Below are 25,459 nucleotides of genomic sequence, written 5' to 3'. Positions count from 1 at the left end.
AGATCATGACCTGAGCTGAAGTCGGACACTTAACCAACTGCACCACCCAGGCACCCCACAACTTCTTTAATTTTTTTTTTAACTTAATTAAAAAATTTTAAATTTAACTCCCTTTAAAGAAGTATCTTGTTGGGGCGCCTGGGTGGCGCAGTCGGTTAAGCGTCCGACTTCAGCCAGGTCACGATCTCGCGGTCCGTGAGTTCGAGCCCCGCGTCGGGCTCTGGGCTGATGGCTCAGAGCCTGGAGCCTGCTTCCGATTCTGTGTCTCCCTCTCTCTCTGCCCCTCCCCCGTTCATGCTCTGTCTCTCTCTGTCTCAAAAATAAATAAACGTTAAAAAAAAAAAAATAAGTATCTTGAGGATGAACTGGAAGCAAGAATAAGCAAGAGAGATCAATAGAGAACAGTGTGATAAAGTATTCTTTTTGAAAGAGATGTATGCATGTTCACATAAAGCACTTGGGCTTCCACCTCGTGAATGACTTGTTTTAGAGGATGTCCTCCAACATAATTCTTTCCTCTTTGCTTTTAAGGAGTTGATAACTGACCAAGTGATTAGTCATTAAATTCCCTGTGCTCTGTTTTTTGTACTTTTAAAAAATTTAAAGCTGTCCTTTGGTTTTGTTTTTCTTTTTTCTTTTCTGTTTGAGCAAGAGAAAGAGCGGAGAAGGGGCAGAGAGAAAGAGAGAGAGAGAGAGAGAGAGAGAGAGAGAGAGAGAGAGAGAATCTGAAGCAGGCTCCGCGCTGACAGCAAAGAGCCCGATATGGGGCTTTCACTCACGAACTGTGAGATCAAAACCCAAGCAGAGACACTCAACACACTGAGCAACCCGGGTGCCCCTGGTTTTGTTTTTTTAACGCTCCCTAAAGTTTGGTAGTGTACTCAAATGAAAAATATGCTACCTGCACCTTGTGTATGAACTTTCGGCTTAATCTTTTTGTGATCATAAGTATTGTTTCTCTGAGCCATCTCTCAGCTGAGCTTGTAGTATATCCCCTCTTTATCACTAAATTATGCACAGTGACCTCTTTGGCAGTCAACCAGCTCTACAGTTTATTGATGTAGATCCTCCTAATGGAAAACAAAATCTCAAGTTACTACTATAAACTGTTTTTAATGGATTTTTGTCAGTAAATTTTAAAACAAGTTTAGGAGGAAACTAATAATTTTTAACAACTTTATACAAACATATGCTCAGTATTGGAAATAAGGAAAACCAAGGGATGAGAAAATATCATCTAAAATCTCACCTCCAGAGACAATCACTACTTTTAACTTTCTTAGTAGTCATTTTTGGGTTTTTTTTTTCATGTTTGAGATTATATGGTGTAAGCAGTATATATATTCAATGTACGTATTCTACTTTTTAACATTTTATTCATTTTTGAGAGACCGAACAGAGTGTGAGCAGAGAAGGGGCAGAGAGAGAGGGAGACAGAATCCAAAGCAGGCTCCAGGCTCTGAGCTGTCAGCACAGAGCCCAATGCGGGGCTCGAACTCACAGACCGCGAGATCATGACCCGAGCCAAAGTTGGACTCTCAACCGACTGAGACACTCAGGCGCCCCTGTATTCTACTTTTTAAAAACTGACATTAAATCATAAGAATTTTCCCAAAGAATTATTTTTCTCAAACATTTGTATAGCTATAGACTATCCAGTGGTATGAAGGTAACATCATTTTCTTGGCCATTCTCTCGTTATAAACATTCTATTTGTTTCTAGTATATTTGCTAGTATATGCTGCAGTGAATATTTATGCATACTGTCTTTTCTGTAATTAGAGTTATCTCCCTAGGATATATTTCCAGCTCTGAAATCTGGCAGTTAGAGAAAAAAATGAACGTTTTAAAGGATTTTGATACATACAGTCAGATGGCTCTACAAAGAACTCTACCAACATTGTACTGGTTTTTTGGGTTTTTTTTTTCCCCCTAGGAGAGTGTCCAAGATCTTCATGACCCTAAAAAGATTGAGAACCACTGATATGTTGCTAAAAAGACTTTATGATTCTTGAGGTCATCACTGCCTTTTAGCTTTCTAGAAGGCTAGCAACAAGCAGAGCCTGAAGAAGCTGTGCAAGAAACTTATTGAAAATGTGATCTTAGTGAGACCTGCGTGTGATCAGACCGAGGGTGCCTCTCAGAAACTCTCACACGCCTCAGGGAGTAGAGATGGTGGTAACTCTTCCTTAGTGTCAATTTGAAAAGCCCTGTTTTATCTACTTCATATTCGCCAGTGGCAGACAAATAGACGATATTTGAAAAGCATTCTCTGTCTCTGTGAAATGAAAAGAGCAAGCATAGCAGCTCAGTTTGATGGTCTTAGGTGCCAAAGTGACTAACTGGAAATCATTTCTTTCTTTCTCTGTAGAAATAGAATCATATGAGTGTATCATTCTAAGGTATATTACATTTACCTTCATCCTGATATTCACCTAGGCTAGTGGGCCTCAGTTAGTTACTACTACTTTTTGAAGTGTGAATCGGATTTCCAGAAGTTTACTTCTATTAAAATAGCCCTTTCTGGGGGCGCCTGGGTGGCGCAGTCGGTTAAGCGTCCGACTTCAGCCAGGTCACGATCTCGCGGTCCGTGAGTTCGAGCCCCGCGTCGGGCTCTGGGCTGATGGCTCAGAGCCTGGAGCCTGTTTCCGATTCTGTGTCTCCCTCTCTCTCTGCCCCTCCCCCGTTCATGCTCTGTCTCTCTCTGTCCCAAAAATAAATAAACGTTGAAAAAAAAAAATTTTTTTTTAAAATAAATAAATAAAATAGCCCTTTCTGAACTATCTTTCTACGAATTCTTGTTAAGAGCATTGTATTGGTTTTAACATAAAGGAAACTTTATTAAAATGAGCGGGGGGTGCCTGGGTGGCTTAGTTAATCATCCAACTTCGGCTAGGGTGATGATCTCTTGATTCGTGAGTTCGAGCCCCGCACCAGGCTCCGCGCTGACATGGGCTCTGAAGCCACAGACCCTGGATTTGAATCCTGTCCCTACTACCACCTGAGTGTATGGTTTTCAGCAAGTTACTTAAACTCTGTGCCTCATTTTTCTCATCTGGAGAATGGGATAATGACGGTACCTGGCTAAAAGGGTTATTTCAAGGATGAAAAGAGATGGGTGGAATGTACTTGAAATAGCACTTTTAACATTGTAAGGATTCTTCAGCCTCCTTCTCACCCTGTCATCATCATCGTGAATTGAATCAGCATTCAATAAAATACTTCCAGTGATAAGCTGATTTTATCACTGTTTTTAAAATCTGTTCCATTTTTCTGCTTAAGGCTTTGGAGGTTCTTTGCTAATTTTGCTACTTTGACAATGCTTATGACTGACACCTTAGCAGGCTATCTTTAGCAGGCTATCTTTGGATGTACTATAGTAACAGTGAGCCTCCTTTTTCCATTCATTCATAGATGCAAAGATAAATGTGTTGTTTACCTTAATTGTGCCAGGTAAAGGGAAATCTTGTTTATAGAAAAACAAAACAAAACAAAAAAAAAATGACTTAGGGTCATCAGAAGGTTATGTCAAAATAAAATTGAGGTATTGGGTGAGACCTGACCATTCCAAGTACTGTGCATATTTTTTGCCAGAATTTCACCTTCAGTTGCAAAAGGATCTCAGATTTCAGCTGCACTACTTTGGTAGCTTATGTGTGACCAAATGAAGTTGGTTGGAATGTGTTAGAACGGCTAAACTTAGCATATATCTGCTTGACCGGCTTCTCTCAGCTGACTGGTGGGATTGCTTCCTGTTGCTCAACAGCTGCTGTGGTGCCTTCTCCCAAAGTGCCAAAAAGTTTCTTGGGTTTATCATTTTAAGGTTTTCCAGAAAGACATGTAAGCATTACAAACATAGTTATGCTAAAATGAGAATACTGCTTTTCACTTCTAAAAGATGGTGGTTAGCAAGATTAAGAGATGGAACTGGGAAGAAATGGAAAGTTCAAGTTGACTGTGTCCTATTTTTCATGTTCTAATGTAAACATAACCTACCTCATGCTGTAGCAGACTAGGTGAGGGAAACACCCTGAACCCTCTCTGAAAGCAGTGACTTGATAAGCGACTCCTAATCCTCCTTGGAATTTCATAGTGAGCACCCTCCCATATCCTAGAAGACAGACTGTGGTGTTTGTGGATACATAACTCTGGGAGGGTTTTTCCCTCCTGTCCCTGAGACCTCTTACATCGTAAAAGGGGAAAAAAAAAAAAAAAAAAAAAAATGGAGCTCTGGTCTTGTATCTGGGCAGCACGTCCTGAAAAATGTAGGAGTAAACTCCTCCCTGAGGGTAGAATTCTCTCATCTTCATGGAGCCATTTGATAAGTTTTCGGTTAGAGTAGACCATTACTGAAGCCACAGTCACAGGCTTGTGAGGAATTTGGTTTTATTCCACGGCTGTAGCAATGCTTTTTAGTCACAAAAAGGCCAAGAGTATTGTTTAGCGGGAGTTTGAACCGCTCAGAATACACAGTAGTACATCGGTTACAAGAGTCAGCTTAGCAGGACCAAAAATACTTCAGCCCTTACTTATGAGACTGATTTAATTCTTTGTGTAAAATTAGTTCAAAATGTCTTCCCCTTATTTCACACGCTGTCAGGGGAAATCACCTAACACATTAAAGGAGCGAAAAAGCCTTTGACAAGGCAGATCTCATTGTTTAGACTGTCAGAATGGGCCATTTCTTTGGTGTAAGAAGTTGCCAAAGGCAGACTTTATAAATGCGATGAAAAAGGAGAATAAAGAGACATTAAAGTGTCTATTAGTGAACATTTTTAAAGGCCTCTCAACTGAATTTTTTTAATAAATTTCTAGAAAGTGGAAGTGATCACCAAGCAGTTGTATGTCAAGTAGCTTAGCATTTGTGGCTAAATGCTCAGGACTTGTAGTTATGAGGGTTCAAGTCCTAGATTAGTCACTTATGAATTATGTGACCTCGGACATGTCAATCTCTCTAATCTTTGACCACCTCGACTATAAAATGTGAAAATAAAATTATAGGACCTATTGTAGGATTGTTGTGAGCCCCCTGAGAATGTAACATAATTACCTATGTCTGGTTATTTATTTTTTATTATTTTTTTTTAATGTTTATTTTTGAGAAAGAGAAAGAGACAGAGTGCGAGCAGGGGAGAGTCAAAGAGAGAGGGAGACACAGGATCCGAAGCAGGCTCCAGGCTCTGAGCTGTCAGCACAGAGCCCAACGCGGGGCTCGAACTCACACACCGTGAGATCATGACCTGAGCTGAAGTCGGACGCATAATCGACTGAGCCACCCAGGCGCCCCCGGTTATTTTCCTTTTTTTCAATCAAACTTTTCATTGCTGTTCACCGAAGATCCATCTAAACCACATAAGGCAGAACTCCCTTCTAAAATACGGAACCCAGGGAACATGTTTCCTATAGAATAGGTGTTATTTTGCATATGGGTTTAAGAATAAGGAAAATAGAAATGTCAGAGAATTTAGGAGAAAGGAAGATACATAATACAAACTCTTACTGCTCAAAAGGAGTGAAAGACTAATACTCTCCTCATGTAGAGCTTTTCATCGGATTGGAGAAGAAAAACTAGCACATGGGATAATCAGAGAATTATGAAAGTATTAAGGAGTCAAAATTCATGAGAGGGAAAATATCACTGGAACCCGAACAGATGGCAGGGATGACTCTTCATCAAAGGAATTGGAACCGAACCCTAGAGAGAAAGAGGCGGGCGACAGGGCAGTGCTGGGGGCTAAGGCTGACAGCGTGAACCAAACTAGAGGCCGGGCTGAAGATGTGCTTTTATGATCTCCTGAAAGGGTCCAGCTGACTAGAGTATGGGGGACAGCTTGAATGAGTAACCAAGAGTGACAGTTAGAAGGCCAGGCAAAGGATTTTGAACCTGACGTGTTAGAAAAAGATGGGAAGACTTTCAATTTGCTTTTTTTTTTTTTTTTTGAAAGAAATCTCTGACCTGCACTCTGAAAAGCATTGTTTAGCAGAGGTAAGTCTGATTCCAGGTAGTAGAATAGGTTAGATCAGGAAGGCTGTTGGAGTAATAAAGACAGCAGCAGAGAGGGTTTGGATCCCAAGGAAGAGCAAAGTACCCGTGTCTGCACCGATTTCATCCCTGGCATTACAACAGAAGGGCTGCCCTCCGCCTGACCTGGCTAATCCCACCTCTGCTTTGGCTCCCACCTATCCCCAGTGTCAGAAACTCCCTACCCTTTGATGATTCCTCCTCTCACATGTGTTTGAATATTTTACTCTTGCCTTTCTTTTGCAGATGCTCGGGAGTTGCCCATTAAAAACAAACCAAAACCTCTCCCCCCACCTCATTTCCTCCAGCCACCTCTCCATTTCTGTTCTCTTTACTGGCCGACTTTTCACAAACGTAGCCTACTTTTGCTGGTACCGTTTCCACACCTGCCACCCCACACCTCAGCCCAGTGACTCTGGGCTGTTGACTCCGTTACACCACTGGAGTGGGTCTCGCTAAATCCAGCCCTCCTCTTATGTGGGCTGCTTGGTAGTCCCACACTCCTCCACCAGTCTCTTAAGGGTTGGATTTCTCAAGGAGAAGGTCCATGGCCCTCTCCTCTTCCCATTTTATGGCCTCTCAACGAATAGACTCATCCAAGTCCTTATGTCAGTTATTACCTATATAAAGATGTCTGCTAAATGTATCTTCTCCAGTCCAGTCACTGAGATACAAACTCTGTTTTTCCATCTTCTCTCGAATGTTTCAGAAGCACTTTAACGTCCTCATGTCCAAGAATGGCATCATCATCTTGAATTTCTGTCTTTTTCAGAGCTTCCCCTCTCAGTGAATAGACAGTATCCAGTTGTACGTGAGACACCTTAGAGCCATCCCTGACACCGCCCATATCCAGCCCTTCATGAAATTTCTCCTTTTCCTAACTAACCCTCATCCTCTCTGGCCTCCTTCCAGTCTCTTCTCTTACTCCCCAGCCAGTCGGCTCTTTTCAGAATGTTCCCATCTCTTGTAGGAGCATTAAAACTGACCTGGCTGCTCAGGGCCCCATATGACAACCAAGGTCGACCACCACGACACCAGACCCTGCTTGGTCTGGCCACTACTTAGTGTTCTGCCTCATCTGGCGCCAGGCTTGCACTCCAGCCGCATGTAGTCCTCCCTCCTTACCATAGACTTCTTGCCGTAAAGACTTTGCGTGGCAGGTCCTCTCCCTGAATATTCTTTCCTCTTTTCACTGACTTCGCTTCTCCTCCTCCTTCAGACCTCTGCTCAGCAGTGCTTCATTCTGAAGGAAGCCTTTCCTCGAGTAGGGTGGATCAACCCTCCCCAAAAGGCTCTTACAACAGCATATTTTTATGACTAGTTCTGGGCGTCCCCCACTGGACAGAAAGCTCCACGAGAGCAGGGATGTGTCTGCGCATCACCGTAGCCCTGTAGCCGGGTACAGCGTAGGTGCTCAGTACATATTTGGCATCCATCAATTAAACTGTTCCAAAGGAATGTCTTGGACAGAACAGGAGGATCACAGAAATGCCTCAGGTGCTCTGGATGATAGAAAATAGGATAGTTCCATCTGCAGCTGGGTAGGAGAGGATTGTGAGGAGTCCCGAGGCCCCTCTAGATCCACACTCCTGGGGCCTCTGCCAGCGTTGTAGAGCACAGAGCTGGTGAGTGACTCATGCTGCAGAACCGAGACTAAAATACCTCCATCGCCCGTACCTTCAGACCTTGGAATTCTCATTGATGTAACAACTTGCCTGCAGTTTTTAGCCCCGTTGTCCACTCCTTGAAATTCTCTCCTGCGTTACTTTCTCCCATATTTTCTAAGCTTTTTGTTTTTCTTCTCCCACTGAAAACATCTTGGCACCTCTTCCCATTCATTTGCTCCATCAGAGTACTCATTCCAAAATTCAGCTCTGCTCTGGCATGCTTCCCTCTCAGGGCTCCCATTTCTAAGGGGATAAAGCCTGAACTTCTTGGCACGTCTTAAGAGGCACTCTGATACTGCCAGTATCTCAAGTCTCCTCTCCTGCCACCTCCCCATATGTCCCCTGCACCCGTCACACCAAACCATTTGTGCTTTTATGCTTTTGTGCTTTTGCCTCCGTCTAGAATAGCTGCCAAACTCCACTTTCTACCCCTGCCTCCTTGCCTACCAACCGTTCACCGTCTTCGTGCTGGGGGAGCATGCGCTGCTTCGAAGCAAAGATTCAGTCATTTACAGCCCGCTCAGACCTCCCTTCCACCTCTGTGTCTCTCTCCGTGGTAGGGCACGCAGTGCCTGGCAGGCGGTAGCCCTGTAATATTTGGAAAACTCAAAGAACGGTTCTTTTACCTTTAATGACACATGTAAATACTAATCTGAATGCCAAGAAACACTTGGGATAAACCAGAGCATCACGGGCTAAGCATTCCCCCTTGAAATCAGTAATTGGTAATTGAAAAGTAAAATGCGACAAAGTTTATTACGTAAATAACCTCCATCTACTCTGAATGTATTTTTCCTGTCTCACAGGAAAAAAAAAAAAATCCGTTTCCTTGACCCATCCTCCTAAAGTGGATATCTAGTCATGACATGGTAGTAAAATGTTGTGTCACGCTTTAAAATGATAGCTCCGTGGAGCGCCTGGGTGGCTCAGTCAGTTAAGCATCCAACTTTGGCTCAGGTCACGATCCCACAGTTCGTGAGTTCGAGCCCCGCGTCGGGCTCTGTGCTGACAGCTCAGAGCCTGGAGCCTGCTTCCGATTCTGTGTCTCCCTCTCTCTCTACCCCTCCCCTGCTCACACTTGGTTTCTCTCTCTCTCAAAAATAAACATTAAAAAATTTTTTTTAAATGATAGCTCCACCCTGAAAACTTTGAGGTACTCTTGCTCTTGAGGAGATTTTTCTTCCTAAGATTCACAAGAGAAGATTATCCGACACCAGTCAAAATGTATGTGTTCTGAAGCTGTGCATTAAAGTACCTTTTCCTGAGTTGTTATGAAAGCCAAGCTTCAGGGCAATGCAAGGAAGCACTAGAGGAAAGGCTGTTGTTTTATGCATTTCCAGCTGCAGAAAGTAGTAACACTTCATGTGGGAGTGCTGTATTCATTCTAGAATTTCTCCCCTAGAGGGATAATAGGACATTGCTTTTTCAGCTTTCAGAAGGGTATTACAGACCTTCTCTCCCAACACAAATACCGCATTTGACCTCATTCTGCTCTCACTCCGTAAAATGTTTTCCGTAGTGTCATAAGAATTATTAATGGTTCTGTTGGTGACATAATTTCCAATAAAGTTTTCAGGAGGATTTGGAAATCATTATATGCTTTCCCTGGGATTGCTAGATGTGAAGGAGAATTAAGAAACTGCTTAGCTTTGGCAGGTATCTGATTCTGAAGTGCATTGTACTGGAACTATGAATCAAAGGATAGGACTAAATAAACACTTGCCTCGGTTTAAGAAAAAGTGTTAACACTGTGATCCCCAAGGATTGATGTAGGGATTGCTCTTTTGAAGCTGATCGAAGAAAGAGAGTAAAGAATAATTCTTAGCTCTTCTAGGTAAAAAAGTAAAATTGGCATAAACTGAAAGAAGGTTCTAGAACATCAAGTGAGTGGGCAGAAGAGGAGCAGATGGGACCTCATTTTCAATCAATTCAGCTCTTAAGTAGTTCTTCCTTTCTCCACCTGATGAAATGTCGTAATGTTCTTTTGAAGGGTCCATTCAACCTGATTAATTTCTTATTTCTTATCCCACTAAGCTATTTGGTTTTTAAATGTGTATTTCCTCTCTCCACGTGCATATATCATATATATGCGTGCATAAATTATTCATGTGTTTAAAAATCTGCACAGATTTCATTTTATGATCTTTCTCTCATTGCTTTGCTCTCATTTTTTTCCTCCTTTTCAATACCGTATTTTTAGACGGGTCATTTTGTAGTAATAATGTACTAGAATATTTATTGTAAAATATTGACAATTTTATTAAAATATTTTATGTAACTTATTATTTGCTATTTTTAGAATGAAAATTTTTAGAATGAAAAAGCTCCTCTTAGGAGCTTTCTTTTCAAAACTCAGTAATTGCTTAGCTCCCAAACAGAGAGAGTTAAAATCTACTCTCTACAGCCTTTTATGATTTCTAAGAGGTATTATAATCTGCCTTTTAGTACCTATGGGAGTTGGAGCTTTTAAATGATATTGGTGTACCTTGTGTTTATAGCCTTGTCTTGACATCAGCGCTCTTACCACTGAAATGATGGCATAAACTTTGACAGCTATGGCTTTGTTCAGTATATTTTGAAATATACTGAAAAATGATCTCTTGACCATTGCTTGATATTCATATTTGATTCTTAAAATTCAGTTCAAATCAGTTAAAGATTTAATACTAAATATTCACAAGAGAAGTATTTGTTTTAAGCCTGTAAATATACATGACTCAGTTCATGAGCTAAGGCATGCATTTTCATAAGGTCTCTGGAAAATAAAAAAATATTTGGATTGCATAAAGATGTTTAAAATTCACGTTTCATAGACAAGTTACTTGTCTGGACCATTAAACAGTCTTCCAAATAAAAATGTTTTGTTTTTTGTAAAAGGATAACCAATTTGTTCTTTTCCTGTTGGAGACATTAACCTATATTTTGGTCCTTTAGTTGCTTATTTCTCTTAATTTATTCCCCCTTGAGTATTTATTATCTGATATTTTTCTGACCTGATTTAGAAGCCCTATCTTATTACTGTTTTAAAACAAGCACCAAATTTAGCTGGAAACCATGTGCAAGATAAATTGGCTTAGAGGACTAAGACGAACACCAGCAGATTTACTTTCTCGTGTTTAAATAAAGTACTCATTTTCCATGAAGTAACAAATTTCACTTGCCGACATGATTTATCCAAATCTGAAGAAGAGAAGCAACTAAAAAAAGGATTATTCGAATTTTAGATTTGCAATGTTTTTGTAGGGAAAGTAATGTTTTTAGTTATTTCATTTGGATTCTCAAAATGCTAGCTTAAATCAAGCCAAGCAGTGGCACAAGACAGTGGCTCCAAAGTTCGTTTACATTCCGTTAACATAGGAAGAGATGACCCACAGCTCAGTGTTCTCCCTTTACTCAGTCTGTGACGGACATGAACTGGGTACCTACTGTCTACCCTGTGTGGGGACATGCAGATCCACACTCACTGTCTTCAAAGAGCCCTCAGTCTGACTGGGAGAAGCATGTAAACAGATATTAAGGCAATTCAGGAAGAGCGGTGTTCGAAATATTCATAGGACTGCGGGGGCACTTATCCGGAGCCGATTCCCAAGTTTAGAACTGCTGGCTTGAACTACTGGTGCTGAATGGTCATTTCACATTTGCGACATAGAACATTAGAGATAATAGTATTCATATGGAGAAGGATTTTACGTGAACTCTCCCTTTTTTCAGTTATGGTTTGAACTTCTATGTTGAAAGTTGAAAATGTTTATTACTGAGGACTTTGTACTTTAGCCTGATACCTTTAAAAATGCAATGCATTGGCCTGGTTTTTAAAAGTAGATTTTATGGGGCACCTGGGTGGCACAGTCGGTTAAGCGTCCGACTTCAGCCAGGTCACGATCTCGCGGTCAGTGAGTTCGAGCCCCGCGTCGGTCTCTGGGCTGACAGCTCAGAGCCTGGAGCCTGTTTCCGATTCTGTGTCTCCCTCTCTCTGACCCTTCCCCGTTCATGCTCTGTCTCTCTCTGTCTCAGAAATAAATAAACATTAAAAAAAAAAAGTAGATTTTATAATTTCACCAATTCGATCATTTACTTTGGTCGAGCTAAATTTTGTTTTGAATTTTGAGAAGAGCCCAAGACTTAAAATTTGCCATGTCCAGATATTCTGTAGTTGACCGTGATTATTCAAGATGTGCAGAGATCTTCAGAAAATTATGTCGACGCAGAAATAACCTGTGATATGCATGGAAATCCAAATCTGCAAAAACCGACTAGTTGCACAGCTATGGAGTTTATTGGGAGGCTCTTTTATAATGGAAATCTCTCTTTTATTAAGATGACTAAATGTTCAGATTATGACCTAGTCAACTTTTTAGGAGAACACCTATTAATTTCAGCAGTGTTCACAATAGTACAGGATAGATCTGCACTTGATCTTAGCCAAAAGGCCGAGAAGCGATCCAGGATAGATCTGTATTATATACTGCACTTTGTATTTTGCTTATTTGGTTAAGGAGGGGTGGCATTTAATTGACTCAAAATGCCCCCGTATGAACCTGGTAAAATCTTTCCATTAGGTGGTTAGAACAACCACACTAACTTACCCATTTTTAACTATGGTTGCCGTAGGGTATCGTAAGTTTTGAGAGAAAATAAAAGGACTAACCATTAGCTATATGTGATAGGCTGGTCTCCACGGTCCAGTCTCGATGTTGTGGTGCCTAGACGAAGTCTGGGTCAGTCTGGCTTATTGTACAGTACTTAGCCTGTGACTAGTAGCTACCCTGCCAAAGCCTAACGTAGTATTAGAGGTGCTGACCTGGATTTCTTTCAGTGGTTATTGTGATGTCAAACGTTGTTTTCTCTATTCTGTTACCTTTTGGTTTATAACCTGGCCTGGTACTTACAAAGGGGTCGTGGGGGGGTAGAGAATAGAAATCCCTACTATGTGAGTCTGTTTCTTTCAGAAGGGTGATAACACACCCTCACACCCTTCTCCATTTTCAGTTCTACCCGAGTTGCTAACAGAGGCCTTGCCATTGGCCTTATAATCTCTTCCTAGTTTATGGGTCTTCAAACATACTTGGAATAGGTCTCTTGCCATAAGGGAGAACCTCTTAGGAATTGAAGGACTGGTAAGGTCTCGGTTTAACCTTGGATCTTTCTAGTTTCAGCTCTAATTAAACACAGACAAATCACTTGACCCCTGCCCCTCCTCTCATGACCAACAGAGCCACTGACCACCCCCCCCCCCCACCCCCGATGCAGTCACTATCAGTCCTCTGAAAGGAGCAAGAGTGAATGGAATTCAGTCAGCACAAAACGTCAGCGGGGATGAGTTAGCTAAGAATCCAGCTCTAGCTAATCAGAGAGAGACAAGGATACCGAGGCTGGAGCACCCACTCTCCCACCCACCTTCTGCCACATATGATGAGAGTCTGGAGAGGTCCAGCCTACAGGCATACCCTGTGTCTTCTGAACTTAGGCACCTCCTTGTTTTTACTACCTCTGTCCCTGATCTTTGTCCCCGTTACTCACCTAGAAGGAGCAGAAGAAAGTGGAGCTAGAGAAAAGATGCTGATGTAATTTTTCTAATTAAAAGTGTTTTTTATCAAGAGGGTTTTTAAACCGTAAAATTAAATTTGACTTATGTTTTTTTTTTTTTTTTTTTTTTTAATGTTTATTTATTTTGGGGACAGAGAGAGTCAGAGCATGAATGGGGGAGGGGCAGAGAGAGAGGGAGACACAGAATCGGAAGCAGGCTCCAGGCTCTGAGCCATCAGCCCAGAGCCTGACGCGGGGCTCGAACTCACGGACCGCGAGATCGTGACCTGGCTGAAGTCGGACGCTTAACCGACTGCGCCACCCAGGCGCCCCTTGACTTATGTTTTTAAGTTCTGTGGCTCATGCAGCATGATAACCAAATAGTGTGAATGTTGTTAGCGGTGACTACTTCCTAAAGCTAAATTATAATTTCTCAGGCGACCATGTGACTGCAGAAGCTTGTCAATGAGAGCTTAAGTCTTCTAGGTTCACCTATAATTTGAAATCCAAATAAGCTTATATCTCAAGACTATTTCTCTAAATCCCGTTGTATTCATATTCCTACCAAGGCATGGCCATCTTGGAAAAATACCACACATAAGTAGAATCTGGGGGTGAAGGGGGAACTTTGTAAATGTAAGATGGAAAGTAAATAGTCTGACCTGATTTCTGATAATCCCATATTTCCGTCTTATGATGAGTGATTATCCTTTTTAGTTTCCACCTTTAGGAACATAGTGATCTTTATTTATTTTTTTTTTTTTTTTTAATTTTTTTTTCAACGTTTATTTATTTTTGGGACAGAGAGAGACAGAGCATGAACGGGGGAGGGGCAGAGAGAGAGGGAGACACAGAATCGGAAACAGGCTCCAGGCTCTGAGCCATCAGCCCAGAGCCCGACGCAGGGCTCGAACTCACGGACCGCGAGATCGTGACCTGGCTGAAGTCGGACGCTTAACCGACTGCGCCACCCAGGCGCCCCTAGGAACATAGTGATCTTAAGCAGTTATCTACCGAGTCTCTTTTCCATGTCTAGTCAACAGTGATTTATTGATTTTTGACCATAGAGTAAATCAGCTTGTGCTTATGAAGATGATATAGTGCCAGTGAGTCACAAAGGCATCTACTGATTCTCATTCACTCTCAGGAAGAAGTACTATGTAGTTTTCCTTCTCGGGGAAATTGAGTGTTACACTGCTTTGTGGCCATTTTTTGAATCCTATAACATTAAGATTTGACATGACTATTTTTAATTGACTTGGGGTTAGACCATTCTCCTATTGGCTTTCAGATTTAATGACATAACAGGCTTCAAGAAGTGAGCAAATTCAGTTTTTTCTGTCTTGGAGGGATCCAAGCCCCTCTTCCCCATTCCATGTTCTCCATTCTCTCTTTTCCTTTTCTTCTTAGAGTCTCTCTCATAACCAAAGGAGAAATTTTGGGACTCATTAATTTATTCAGTAAATATAATTGAGGAATTATGTGCCAGGGTAAGCACTGGGAATGCGATGGTTCACACTTTAGACATGGCACCTACCTTTTCACAGAACTTAGTCTAGTGCAGGGGTTGGGAGGGAGTGGTGGCTTTACATCCATCCTACTGCCTGTTTTTTGTAAGTAAAGTTTTATTGGAACACAGCCATACCCACTCATTTATGTATCTGTGGCTGCTTTTGCATTATAATGGCAGACTTGAATAATTGCATTGGAAACCCTGTGGTCTGCAAGGTCTGAAACATTCACTACTTGACCCTTTACAGAAAAAGCTAACTAACCCCTCCTCTAGAGGGTATGGTGAAGAAGTAAGTGCAGGCTGGACCCTGAAAAGCTTTATTAACCTGGTTAAAGAATATAAACTCTCCTGAAGGAAGTGGACCAGCAGTGGAGTGTTGTAAATTGGGAAAGTAACATGGTCATATTTGAATTTTAGGAAAGTCACTCTGGCTGCTGTGTAGAATAAATAATGAAGAGAGACAGTAAGTGCATGCATTAAAATGAGAAGCACTACAGTAGAGTGGTTAAGAGCATGGACTCTTGAGCCAGACTTCTCGATTCACATTTTGGCCCTACGATGTACTGATTCTGATGTTAAGTAACTTCGTTGTCAGATTTTCTTTTTTTTTTTTTTAACGTTTATTCATTCTTGAGAGAGACAGAGACAGAGCATGAGTGGGGAGGGCAGAGACAGAGAGGGAGACACAGAATCCGAAACAGGCTCCAGGCTCCGAGCTCTGAGCTGTCAGCACAGACCCCAATGCGGGGCTTGAACTCACGAACCATGAGATCATGACCTGAGCTGAAGTCTGACGCTTAACTGACTGAGCCACCCAAACGCCTCTCTGTCAGATTTTCTATCAGTAAAATAGGGATGGTAATCACAGAACCAACTCTTGGTGAGAAAAAAATATATATATGTGAAATATATATGTGAAATATATAAGTGAAATATATGAAATATATATGAAATATATGTATGAAATATATATGAAATAATGAAATATATATGAAATATATGAAATATATATGAAATATATGTATGAAATATATATATGAAATATATATGCATATATATATGAAATACTTAGAACATAGTGTTTGTAGTCATCAGTTATCACTTTTATAGTAATCCTGTTAAGAAGTGAGGGTGGTCTGAACTCAAGCAGTGGCAGTGAGGGTAATGGACAGAAGTGGCCAGATTCAGGAGCTACAAAGACAATAGGAATTAATAGGTATTAGTGATTGATTGGATACCAGTAGGTAGATAAAAGAGAACAAGAAGCTGCGGATGAAATGCAGGCTCTGGATCTGATCAGTTGAGTGGATGGTGCTTCCAGTTTCCAAAGTAGGGAAGACAGTAATTGAAATGGCTTTGTGATGTGAAGTAAATGTAAGTTCAGTTTGGGGTATCTTAAACTTAGGTACTAGATTGATATGAGTAGAAATTTAGTGCCAGATTGATATAAGTAGATATAATAAGAATGATATAAGTAGAAATTTAGGAAGCAACCAACTGTAAGGTTTGGAGATCAGAAGTGTGATGTGGGCTGAGGAAATGGGATGCAGGAATGGTCAGTGTAAATCGGGTCGTGATGCTTGGAAAAGAATGACCTAACCCAGAATAAAGGTGGAATGATAGGTAGACTTCTAAATATTTTTCTCAACATTTTTATTTATTTTTGAGAGACAGAGACAGAGTGTGAACTGGGGAGGGGCAGAGAGAGAGGGGGACGGAGGATCCAAACTCGGCTCCACGTTGAGAGCAGAGACCCCGATGCGGGGCTGGAACCCATGAAGCCCGAGATCATGACCTGAGCCAAAACCAAGAGTCGGACACTTAACTGACTGAACCACCCGGGCACCCCAGATTAACTGGCCTTCTGAAGAGATCTTTGTTTCTAAAACTGCCAGCAGATAGCATCCTATGCCGCAACATCATACCTGGCACCTTCTGTACTCTTTAAAATAAAGTCTTTAACTTAACTCTTCAAGGTAGCTCTACCACTGTCGACACATCTTGGTCCGATGGCACTAACTCGATTATGAATCTGTGAAGGAGTCAGATAATTGTAGTGTGCAGTGAAACGGCCGACCTGCCAGCCTATTTTGCAGTTCTAAGTTCACCTTGCCTCCCCAGCTGTGCATACTCAATAATCCTCTTGTCTAATTATAGCTAGCAGCTCTTCCTTTAAGGTAGAGGTTCTCAAGCTTGGAGGCATAGTAAAATCACTTGGGGAGCTTTTAAAACTCTGAATGCCCAGACCAATTAAATCACAAAGCCTGAGGGGGGTGGGACACAGACCTCAGGATTGTCTAAAGCCACTGAGGTGATGCTAATGTTGAGAAACACTGCTCTGTGCAAAGAACGGTAGTGATTTAGCAAAAACTTCACACAGAATAGCTCGGAAGCAGAAGCACTCAGGATTTCTGACGGAAAGCTTGGCATTGGTGATGAGGAAGGTCCACACAGAAAAGCGAGGCAGCCCTTAAGGAATATCCTGATGTGCAAAAGCTGGTTTGACTTGGGCTGCCTCTGGAATGGGGCAAACTAGGTATTGGGTGTGGTCTAAAAGCCTGAACTGACTTGCTTAGTCATTAGCGTTTTTGCTCATTTTTTTATAGTTCTGAATTCAGCTACACTCTCACTCGGTAGAAAATACTGTTGACTGCATATCCCTGCCTTTCCTTCTGCCATTAGAGGCACGAAGCCAGCCTAGTGATGGGTGACATCTAATACCACTGCCACCATATGGCTGTATTACTGACAAATAGTTCTATTTATCATATACCAGACATCTGGGAAAACCGCATATTGTACATGACCTATTAAATGTCCTTTTTTTGTCAAAATTCCTAGAATCCCATTGCTTTAATCCATAACTATGTGCTTTCTTAAGAAGTCTTTGATAGAAAGTTTGTTTTAGAAGGGGAGAAGTAAAAAAAAAATGCATCCATTCATTTATTTTGGAATGGTAAGGCAAAGAAAGAGTCTTTCTTGGGATGTCCTCCCCCCACCAAAAGATATCTTTTAATGGGAAGTCCTGATCAATAGCCTGCTTCTGTTTAACATTTTAAATCATTTTATTGTTGCCTCAGCCTTTTATGAACATGAAAATTCGTATCATAAACTCTGCTGTGGTTTGCCTTCATGTACTCATTGTATATCCCCCTCCCTTTTGTATAGGAAGACAGAGATGTCAATAACCCCATGCCTAACCGAGGAGGCAATGGATTAGCTCCTGGGGATGACAGATTCAAACCTGTGGTACCATGGCCTCATGTTGAAGGAGTAGAAGTGGACTTAGAGTCTATTAGAAGAAAAAACAAGGCGAGAAATGAACAAGAGCGCCATGCTGGAGGAGATAACCAGAAAGACATAATACAGAGGCAGTATCTCACATTTAAGCCTCAGACATTCACCTACCGAGATCCTGTGCTACGCCCAGGGATCCTCGGTAACTTTGAACCCAAAGAACCTGAGCCTCATGGAGTGGTTGGTGGCCCTGGAGAGAAAGCCAAGCCATTGGTTTTGGGACCAGAATTCAAACATGCAGTTCAAGCCAGCATTAAAGAGTTTGGATTTAACATGGTGGCAAGTGACATGATCTCACTGGACCGCAGCGTCAATGACTTACGACAAGAAGAGTAAGCACACATCCTCTTCTTTCTAAAACTGGGGCAACTGTTGTTTTGACAGATATTTAGTTAGGTTGTTAGGATGGAGAAAATAGTTTTGCCTTTATTTCAAGGAGGTAAAAGGCTCTTCGGTCCGCAAAATGGCCAGAAGGAGGAGATCGCTTCATTTGTGCCATTAGATTGAAGGTATGACGTATACAATTCTGGGGGTTTTACATCAGTGCTACGCAAATGGCGCTGGACTGGCACCGGTCTGTGAATTTTTTGTTACCGATCCACAATGAGAACGTGAACTTGTACCAAAGTGTAAACCAACTGTTAAATACTTTGTTTAGTACAAGTGACAATTTTTTAATGACAAAACTTTCTTGATGTGTTGATTTTCATTCTGGATCAAGCTCCTTGTCTTGTTGTGGAATAATAACAAATAGTAACGCTGCTTTAGATGTCTTACATAATTAACTAGATACTGATGTTTCCCTTAATTCTTTTTCTCAGTACTGCAACTGGAAATTGAAACTCTTGAGCATATGCAAAAGGAGCACCCAAACAGATAAACTTTCACATTATTTTCATGTAGTTTGATTTAAAATACAGGATTTCCAGCTCTTAACTTGTGATAGACAGTGGTTATGGGATGAACTGAAAGCTTTTTCTGAACCGATTCTACTCATACAGGATCTAAGTCGCCTCCATTAACATAGATGCAAATTTAATTCCATGCTACTAGAAAACTCTCAAAATGTATTCTGCTGTGTTGTTCATATATCTTTATCTTAAGAGGTTGACACCTTTATGCACACACGTGCAGACCCCACAACAGCATTCTTTTGTCACTGTCACTGGAAAGATTCTATACCTAACGTAGTCCTACTTAGTAGACTTTGGACATTCATATATTTATTGTAAGAGTGAGATGGGGTGAATGAAATGTGCAAAGAAAGTTGAAGGAATAGAAGTATAGAACCATGGTGGTGAGATACCTAACCTCTTTTCCAGAGAAGAGTTAGAACATCTCAAGGGACTGTGAAGGAAGAATTATCCTGGTTCAATTTATTCCAAATCAAAGTAGAGGCTTGCCTAGTCATAAGGTTGCCAGATTTAGCAAATAAAAATAGAGGGACACCCGTTAAATTTGAATTTTAGATGAACAATGAAAAACATTCAGTCTAAATATATCCCAAACAGTGTATGGGACATACTTATACTTTGATGTTTATCTGAAGCCTGAATTTAACTGAGTGTCCTGTACCTCCCCAGTCAGGGGCTAAGGGTGGCTGTTAACAGAGTTGGAACTGCCACGCAAGTATTCTTTAGGACCCAGAAGAGGCTCTGCAGTCCCTTATCTGGAGTGTGTCCCAGTTAACTAAAATATAGCACTTAATCATACTGTTGATCTGTGTTGTAGAAGGTTCTCTGAGAACCTATTGATAGCATTCTCATCACTGAGACGGGAAGGGAAGGGGGTGGGCAGCGAGTAACATTTATTGACTTTCTACTCCCTGCCAGGACTTACTATAGTTTCTCTTAATTCGCACAACCAAACTGTGAGAGAGTTCTTACCTGTGTAAGTAAAGTCTGAAGCTTGGAGCTCTGACTTCTTTGTATTTGCCCCGTGGTTCAGCGCAAGGTGGTTTGGTGTGAAAGCCCTATCTTTCCACCACACCTCACCTCACCTCACCTCACCGTATGTCTTTTCACAGGTGATATGCCTCAGTGCATTGTTACAGTCAGTGGGTGAGCTAAGTGTAGAAACAGGTTTTTAGCACGTGAACTATTTATAAAAGATTGTTAAAAACACCAATATAAATCTAGCTCGTTTTTCCATATGAGAAATATGCTAAGAAAATCAAATGTCCTATAATGCAGAAGCACACAGGATTAGCGTCCGCCTCTGTGTCTCCCTGTCCTTCACCCCTCACATCCGTTCTAATCTGCAAGGCTTCTAGCTCCTGTCACCAAAATATGTCTCAGATTATTTCTGAGGTGCATTCACCCAAGTCCTCCACCCAACTCCAAGCCACCGTCGTCTCCCTTGTATTCCTGTAGGAGTCTCCTTCATGGTTTCTCCTCCTCCATATTCACACAGAAGCCAGTGTGGTATTTTGAACCACGAAGATCTAGCTTATCTACAACAATGCTTTGCCTTCCCAGTGCACTTAAATATAACCCCGACTTCTAACCAGCAGCCTCAACCCTTCCCTCCCTTGACGACCTCCTCTTGTTACTGTGCCGCCTGGCCCAGCATGCTCTAGCCAGGCTGACCTTTTCCGGTCTCTTTGATGTGTTCTTCCCTCCTCTTTGAATGCTTTTCCCCTTCTTGTGGCTGGCTCCTTGCCATCGTTTAGGTCTCAGTGGAACCTCTCCAACCATGCTGCCTAGTTGATAATGCCATGCTTTATTTTCTAATACCACTCTGTGGCCATTTCATTCATAGTATTTGTCTAATTTTATAATTGATCAAATTTATATAGATCCTGATTTATTTAGTTGTTTATTGACTGTCTTTCTTACTACATGATAAGATAGTAAGGAATGTATCTCTTTTCTTCACCAGTTACTTCCAGTAACTGACACCCAGTTAGTAAATATCTGTTGAGACCATGAATGAGTGAATGAATGAATGGAATCTGCTGGGTTCAATCCTTGGCTCCATTACCAGATGTGAGATCTTAGATCAGTTACTTGCCCTCTCTAACCCTCAGTCACCTAATCCTTAAAATGGGTCTAACAACACTTGTCTCCCAGGATTGGCACTGGAGTTAAATGACGTAATAGGTTAAAAGTGTTTTTTCACAGGCCTGGTGTTAGAAACTTAAGTGTTCTTGACTTTATTATTATTTTTGTATTGCGGTGGTACTTTCTTCAGATCACATATCTTCATGTCAAAATTTTAATGTTTTCAGTTACTATTAACTTTGAGGTCCTCTGTTGCTTTTTGGAAATTGTAAATGTCACACGTGGCCGTCTCACTTCTACTTGTACCTTCCATGGTGGCAAAGCCTTCACCTCTCCTTTGATAAATGTTATAGACACAGCAATTGCCACTCAAACCTCCCATCTCTCTGGGTCCTCCTTGCTCTCCTATAATGTCCTTGCTTGCTTTCTTCCTTTCTCTCTCTCTCTCTCTCTCTCTCTCTCTCCCCCTCCCTCCCCCCATCCTTTCTTTCTTGCTCTCCTCATTGCATCCTTCCTTCCTTCTTTACTTTCCTCTCCCTCCCTTCCTTCTTTCATGTCATAAGCTGATTGATTGTTTTCCATGTTCTTTTCTCTTGCATAAGTGCTTAGAAATAGGATATTGCATGTTTCTGTGTATCATTCTTGTAAGGGTTGTGTCCCCAGTCAAGCCAAAGGACCCAAGGCTATCTCATCAAATGCTCCTAAGCCCCTCTTAAATATTTCTATGTTAGTGAGAAAACTTTTTTTTTTATGCTTCAAAATACTCAAAACATTATAACCCCCGGAAACTTTTTTTTAACTGAGTCCAGATTATTTTTTAAACTTGAGTTAAAAAAGAGAGATAGGCTTCGTTCCTCTTTGAACACTGAAAATTCAGGATAGAATAATAATTTCTAAGAGTTATAAATTAGGATGTAAATAGTCTTAAGAATTTATAAGCAGACCGACAACAAATAAAACATCCCTAAATTTGGCGTCTTATCCAATTTGCATATTAGCACTTTTCTTCTTTTACTGGAAACATACTGAAAACGTAGCATGCATCCATATCACACAGACACAGGGTCCCTCATGCTCATCCCTCACGGAAAATACGTTACACAGAGCCCACCAGAGACTGGCTTGGTGTTGCTGACTTTCTGCAGCTTTGGCAGATAGACCTTATCAGCCTTGTTTTCTTGCTTCCATCAGACGTTTAAATGAGCCACCTGCCAAACTTAGAAACCAAGCTTTGGGGCTGTTTGTCCAGCTGTGACATCTGACCCTGTGGTTAACTTGTTCATTCTTGTGGCTGCTCCACAGGCTTTTCAGATGAATGTTCTCTACCTTAGAAGCAGGACAGAACTGCCCAGCTGCCAACATGACTCATACTTATGTATGTTACAGCTTTGAATTACATGCACTGGCTGAGTAATTTACTGGCTGTTGATTGCTCGTTAAAAGAGTGAGTAATTGTATTTTGAGTGAACTGGAGGCCTGCTTCTTTTTTAGAGACTTGATCCAACGATGACTTCACCTGCCTTCACACGTATTTTCTATAAAAAATACATTCCGTTTTCTTCACAGTTCAACAGATATTGAGTATCTCCAATAAGCCACACACTGTGCTAACCCATCAGGAGACGCAGTAAAGACAAAATACAGTCCCTGCCTTCAGGGGGCTCCCCATCTGCCCCTGGGGAGAAGGGCAAGAAATACATAGCATAAGGGTCGTAGGAGAGGGCTGAGCAAAATGATATGGTTCAGAGGAGTGAGGGGCATGTCAAGTTACAGGAGAGTCAGAAAAAGTTTGATGGGGCAGACACCAAGGACAGAGCCTGGAGGATGCGTAGGGTTTCCCCAGGGAGAGTTACAAGTTCAGAAGACGTAAAGGTAGGCATTGACTAGGAAGAAAGAAAGCAAGTGGTATAGTATACTTGGATCAGGAAGTATATGTAGAGAAGCTGGTACGATAGGTTTGGTCATGTGCGGAAGATCACAGTGCCATTCACAAAGTCTATACCGACTGGTGGTCAGGAAAGACCCAGTGAAGGTTACAAAGAGAACTTTAGGAATATCAGACTGGTAAAGATGTCAAGAGTAGATTGGGAGTGGAGACCCGTTGGTGGGTTAGTAGCATCAGAGCCGGAACTTCAGCGAAGATTACAGAACCAGAAGAAGGAGACTTGAGGTAAGAGAATAGAAGAGTTAGAATCAGTGGGCCTTGGCAGCTTGACGGAGTGGAAGGAGGAATCAAAGATAAATCCAAGGGCAGTAACACGAAGGATGGCACTATCCACTGCTCTGCCCAGAGCTCAGTTATCTAAACCACTTTTCCCCTCCAGCTTGCTTGCTTGCTTGCTTTATATATATGTTTGTTTGTTTGTTTGTTTGTTTATTCATTTGGAGGGCACTAGTGAGTGAGGGGCAGAGAGAGAGAGAAAGAAAGAGAGAGAAAAGCAGGGCTCACCCGAAGCGGGGCTGGAGCTCACCAGATGTGGGACTTGAACTCCCAAACCATGAGATCATGACGTGAGCTGAAGTCAGATGCTTAATGACTGAGCCACCCAGGCGCCCTGCCCCCCAGCTTTAGATGAATTCATGCAGAACCAACCCATCAGGATGAGGAGACTGTTCCTGGGAAGAGGTAGAAAAGTCTGTTTGTGAACATGTTCGATTTCCTTGAAATCTCCGGATTTTCTTTCCCCGACTATGAACTAGCGGCTGATACAAATACATGGAAATTATTCTTGCCCTTTTTCTGCCCAAGAAGGCAGACAATCAGAGGTATATCATCTGAGCTATTTTGTTTCAAACAAATGAATCAAATATTTTGACTTGCTGAGCAAATTCATCTGCTTCTAATATTTAACCTTTCCTCCTACCTACACACCAATTGCATTTTTATTTTGTAGAAAGCTATCTTCATTGCATTTACAAAGATGTTAAAGTGCTCCGAAAATTCTAAGAGCTATACAAATGTTAATATGATTAATTGTTAATACCTTTCTTAAGCTTGTCTGTGGGAAATTGAAGGGTTTTTTTTTTAAAGATATTTTACATTTACACTCATGACTTATATACCAAACAGTTGTCTTCTTACCTGATAGCAAAATATTCATGCTTCTACTCTAATTTTAAGGTGAATTGCGATCATGAGCTTTTTTCTTTCTCTGTTCGTGTTAACAGCTTTCACTCGCTGATGTGTTTGTTTAGAATATAGTGCTATAATTTATAAAACAGATGCTATTTTGGGGGCGCCCAGATGGCTAAGTGGGTAAAGTGTCCAACTCTTGGTTTCAGCTCAGGTCATGATCTCACGGTTGTGGGTGTGGAGCCCGCTTGGAATTCTCTCGCTCTCCCTGGCTTGTGCGTATTCTTTCTCCCTCTCTTGAAAATAAAAAATTAAAATAAAAAATTCAGAAAAAGCAGATGCTATTTTTAAAACATTGAGTTAATTGAAATGATATAGTTATTTTTAAATTTCAGTTTCCACGTACAACCCGTAGGTTTCAGTGAGAGGTACCTAAAACTCTAAGGAGCTGGTCATAAGAGGTCAAAACGAATTATTAGAATAATATGTAAATCATGTATATATTTATATATACATGTATATGTATATATGCACATACATACCTGTGTATATGTGTATATATGCACATGTATTTCAGCACTTTGTCCCAAATTCTATTATCATAATATATGGTGGACCCCATTCACACTGCACTGATCACAATTATTAACACGTTGTCCTTTTTCTCTCAGAGATGGCCCAAGATAGGTCTCATTTTTCAAACCACAATTTGGCAACCTTAGATCCAGGCCATAAGAAGCACATTTGAAATTGGTTTCAGATGACCCATGATGGACATATGCCTTCTTTTTTGTCCCAAAAATATTACTTTCTAACTGGCTTGAAAACGCTTGCCCTCAGAAGCTACTTTTTATGAGTTCAGAGGTTTTCCAGATTAACTTTAAAAATAAGTTGTGTTGTGTTGCTTAGTTTCTCCTTTTCCTTTTCCTCTAAACACCTACATATGAACACACACACACACACACACACACACACACACACTTTGCACTTTGGAGTTTTCTCAATGATGGTGGCACAGCTGATTTTTGTCTAAGCTCCTGGCTGACGACATGGATTTAGCCCAAGCGGAATTATTACAGAGATCGGGGGTAACTTATGTCACCCCAATTTCAACAGCAGTTGAGAAGGTAGCACGTTCATAAAGTGAGCCTACAAAACCTGGAAATGGAGGGAATGTGCTCTAAGCCACGATTACCAGAGTAGCAGCCATCTGGAGTGCCCCTCTCTCCTTGCTGGAGTCTTGGGATGGCTCACTTCCCTTAGTCACAAGATTCTCCTGCCAAGACCTCATTTGGTTGAGAAGGTCCTTCCCATTCTTTAGTCATTTTCCAAGTTGCTCTACTAAAAGGGGACTTAGCT

The 25,459-nt window shown here is 41.3% G+C and overlaps 1 protein-coding gene across 2 annotated transcripts in view; it reads left to right on the top strand.

Annotated features, from left to right (window-relative positions):
- GALNT7 (polypeptide N-acetylgalactosaminyltransferase 7) overlaps nucleotides 1–25,459 on the top strand; it is a 149,593-nt gene that overhangs the window by 63,788 nt on the left and 60,346 nt on the right. For both annotated transcript variants that reach the window (XM_045462955.1, XM_045462965.1), the window contains exon 2: nucleotides 17,897–18,357. In XM_045462955.1, the coding sequence (XP_045318911.1) occupies nucleotides 17,897–18,357 (461 nt within the window). The remainder of the gene's footprint in view (nucleotides 1–17,896; nucleotides 18,358–25,459) is intronic.

Source organism: Leopardus geoffroyi, chromosome B1 (genome assembly GCF_018350155.1).
Source record: "Leopardus geoffroyi isolate Oge1 chromosome B1, O.geoffroyi_Oge1_pat1.0, whole genome shotgun sequence".
NCBI classification, from domain to species: domain Eukaryota; kingdom Metazoa; phylum Chordata; class Mammalia; order Carnivora; family Felidae; genus Leopardus; species Leopardus geoffroyi.
Note: the sequence above shows the minus strand (reverse complement) of the source record. Positions and strands in the feature narration are given on the sequence as shown.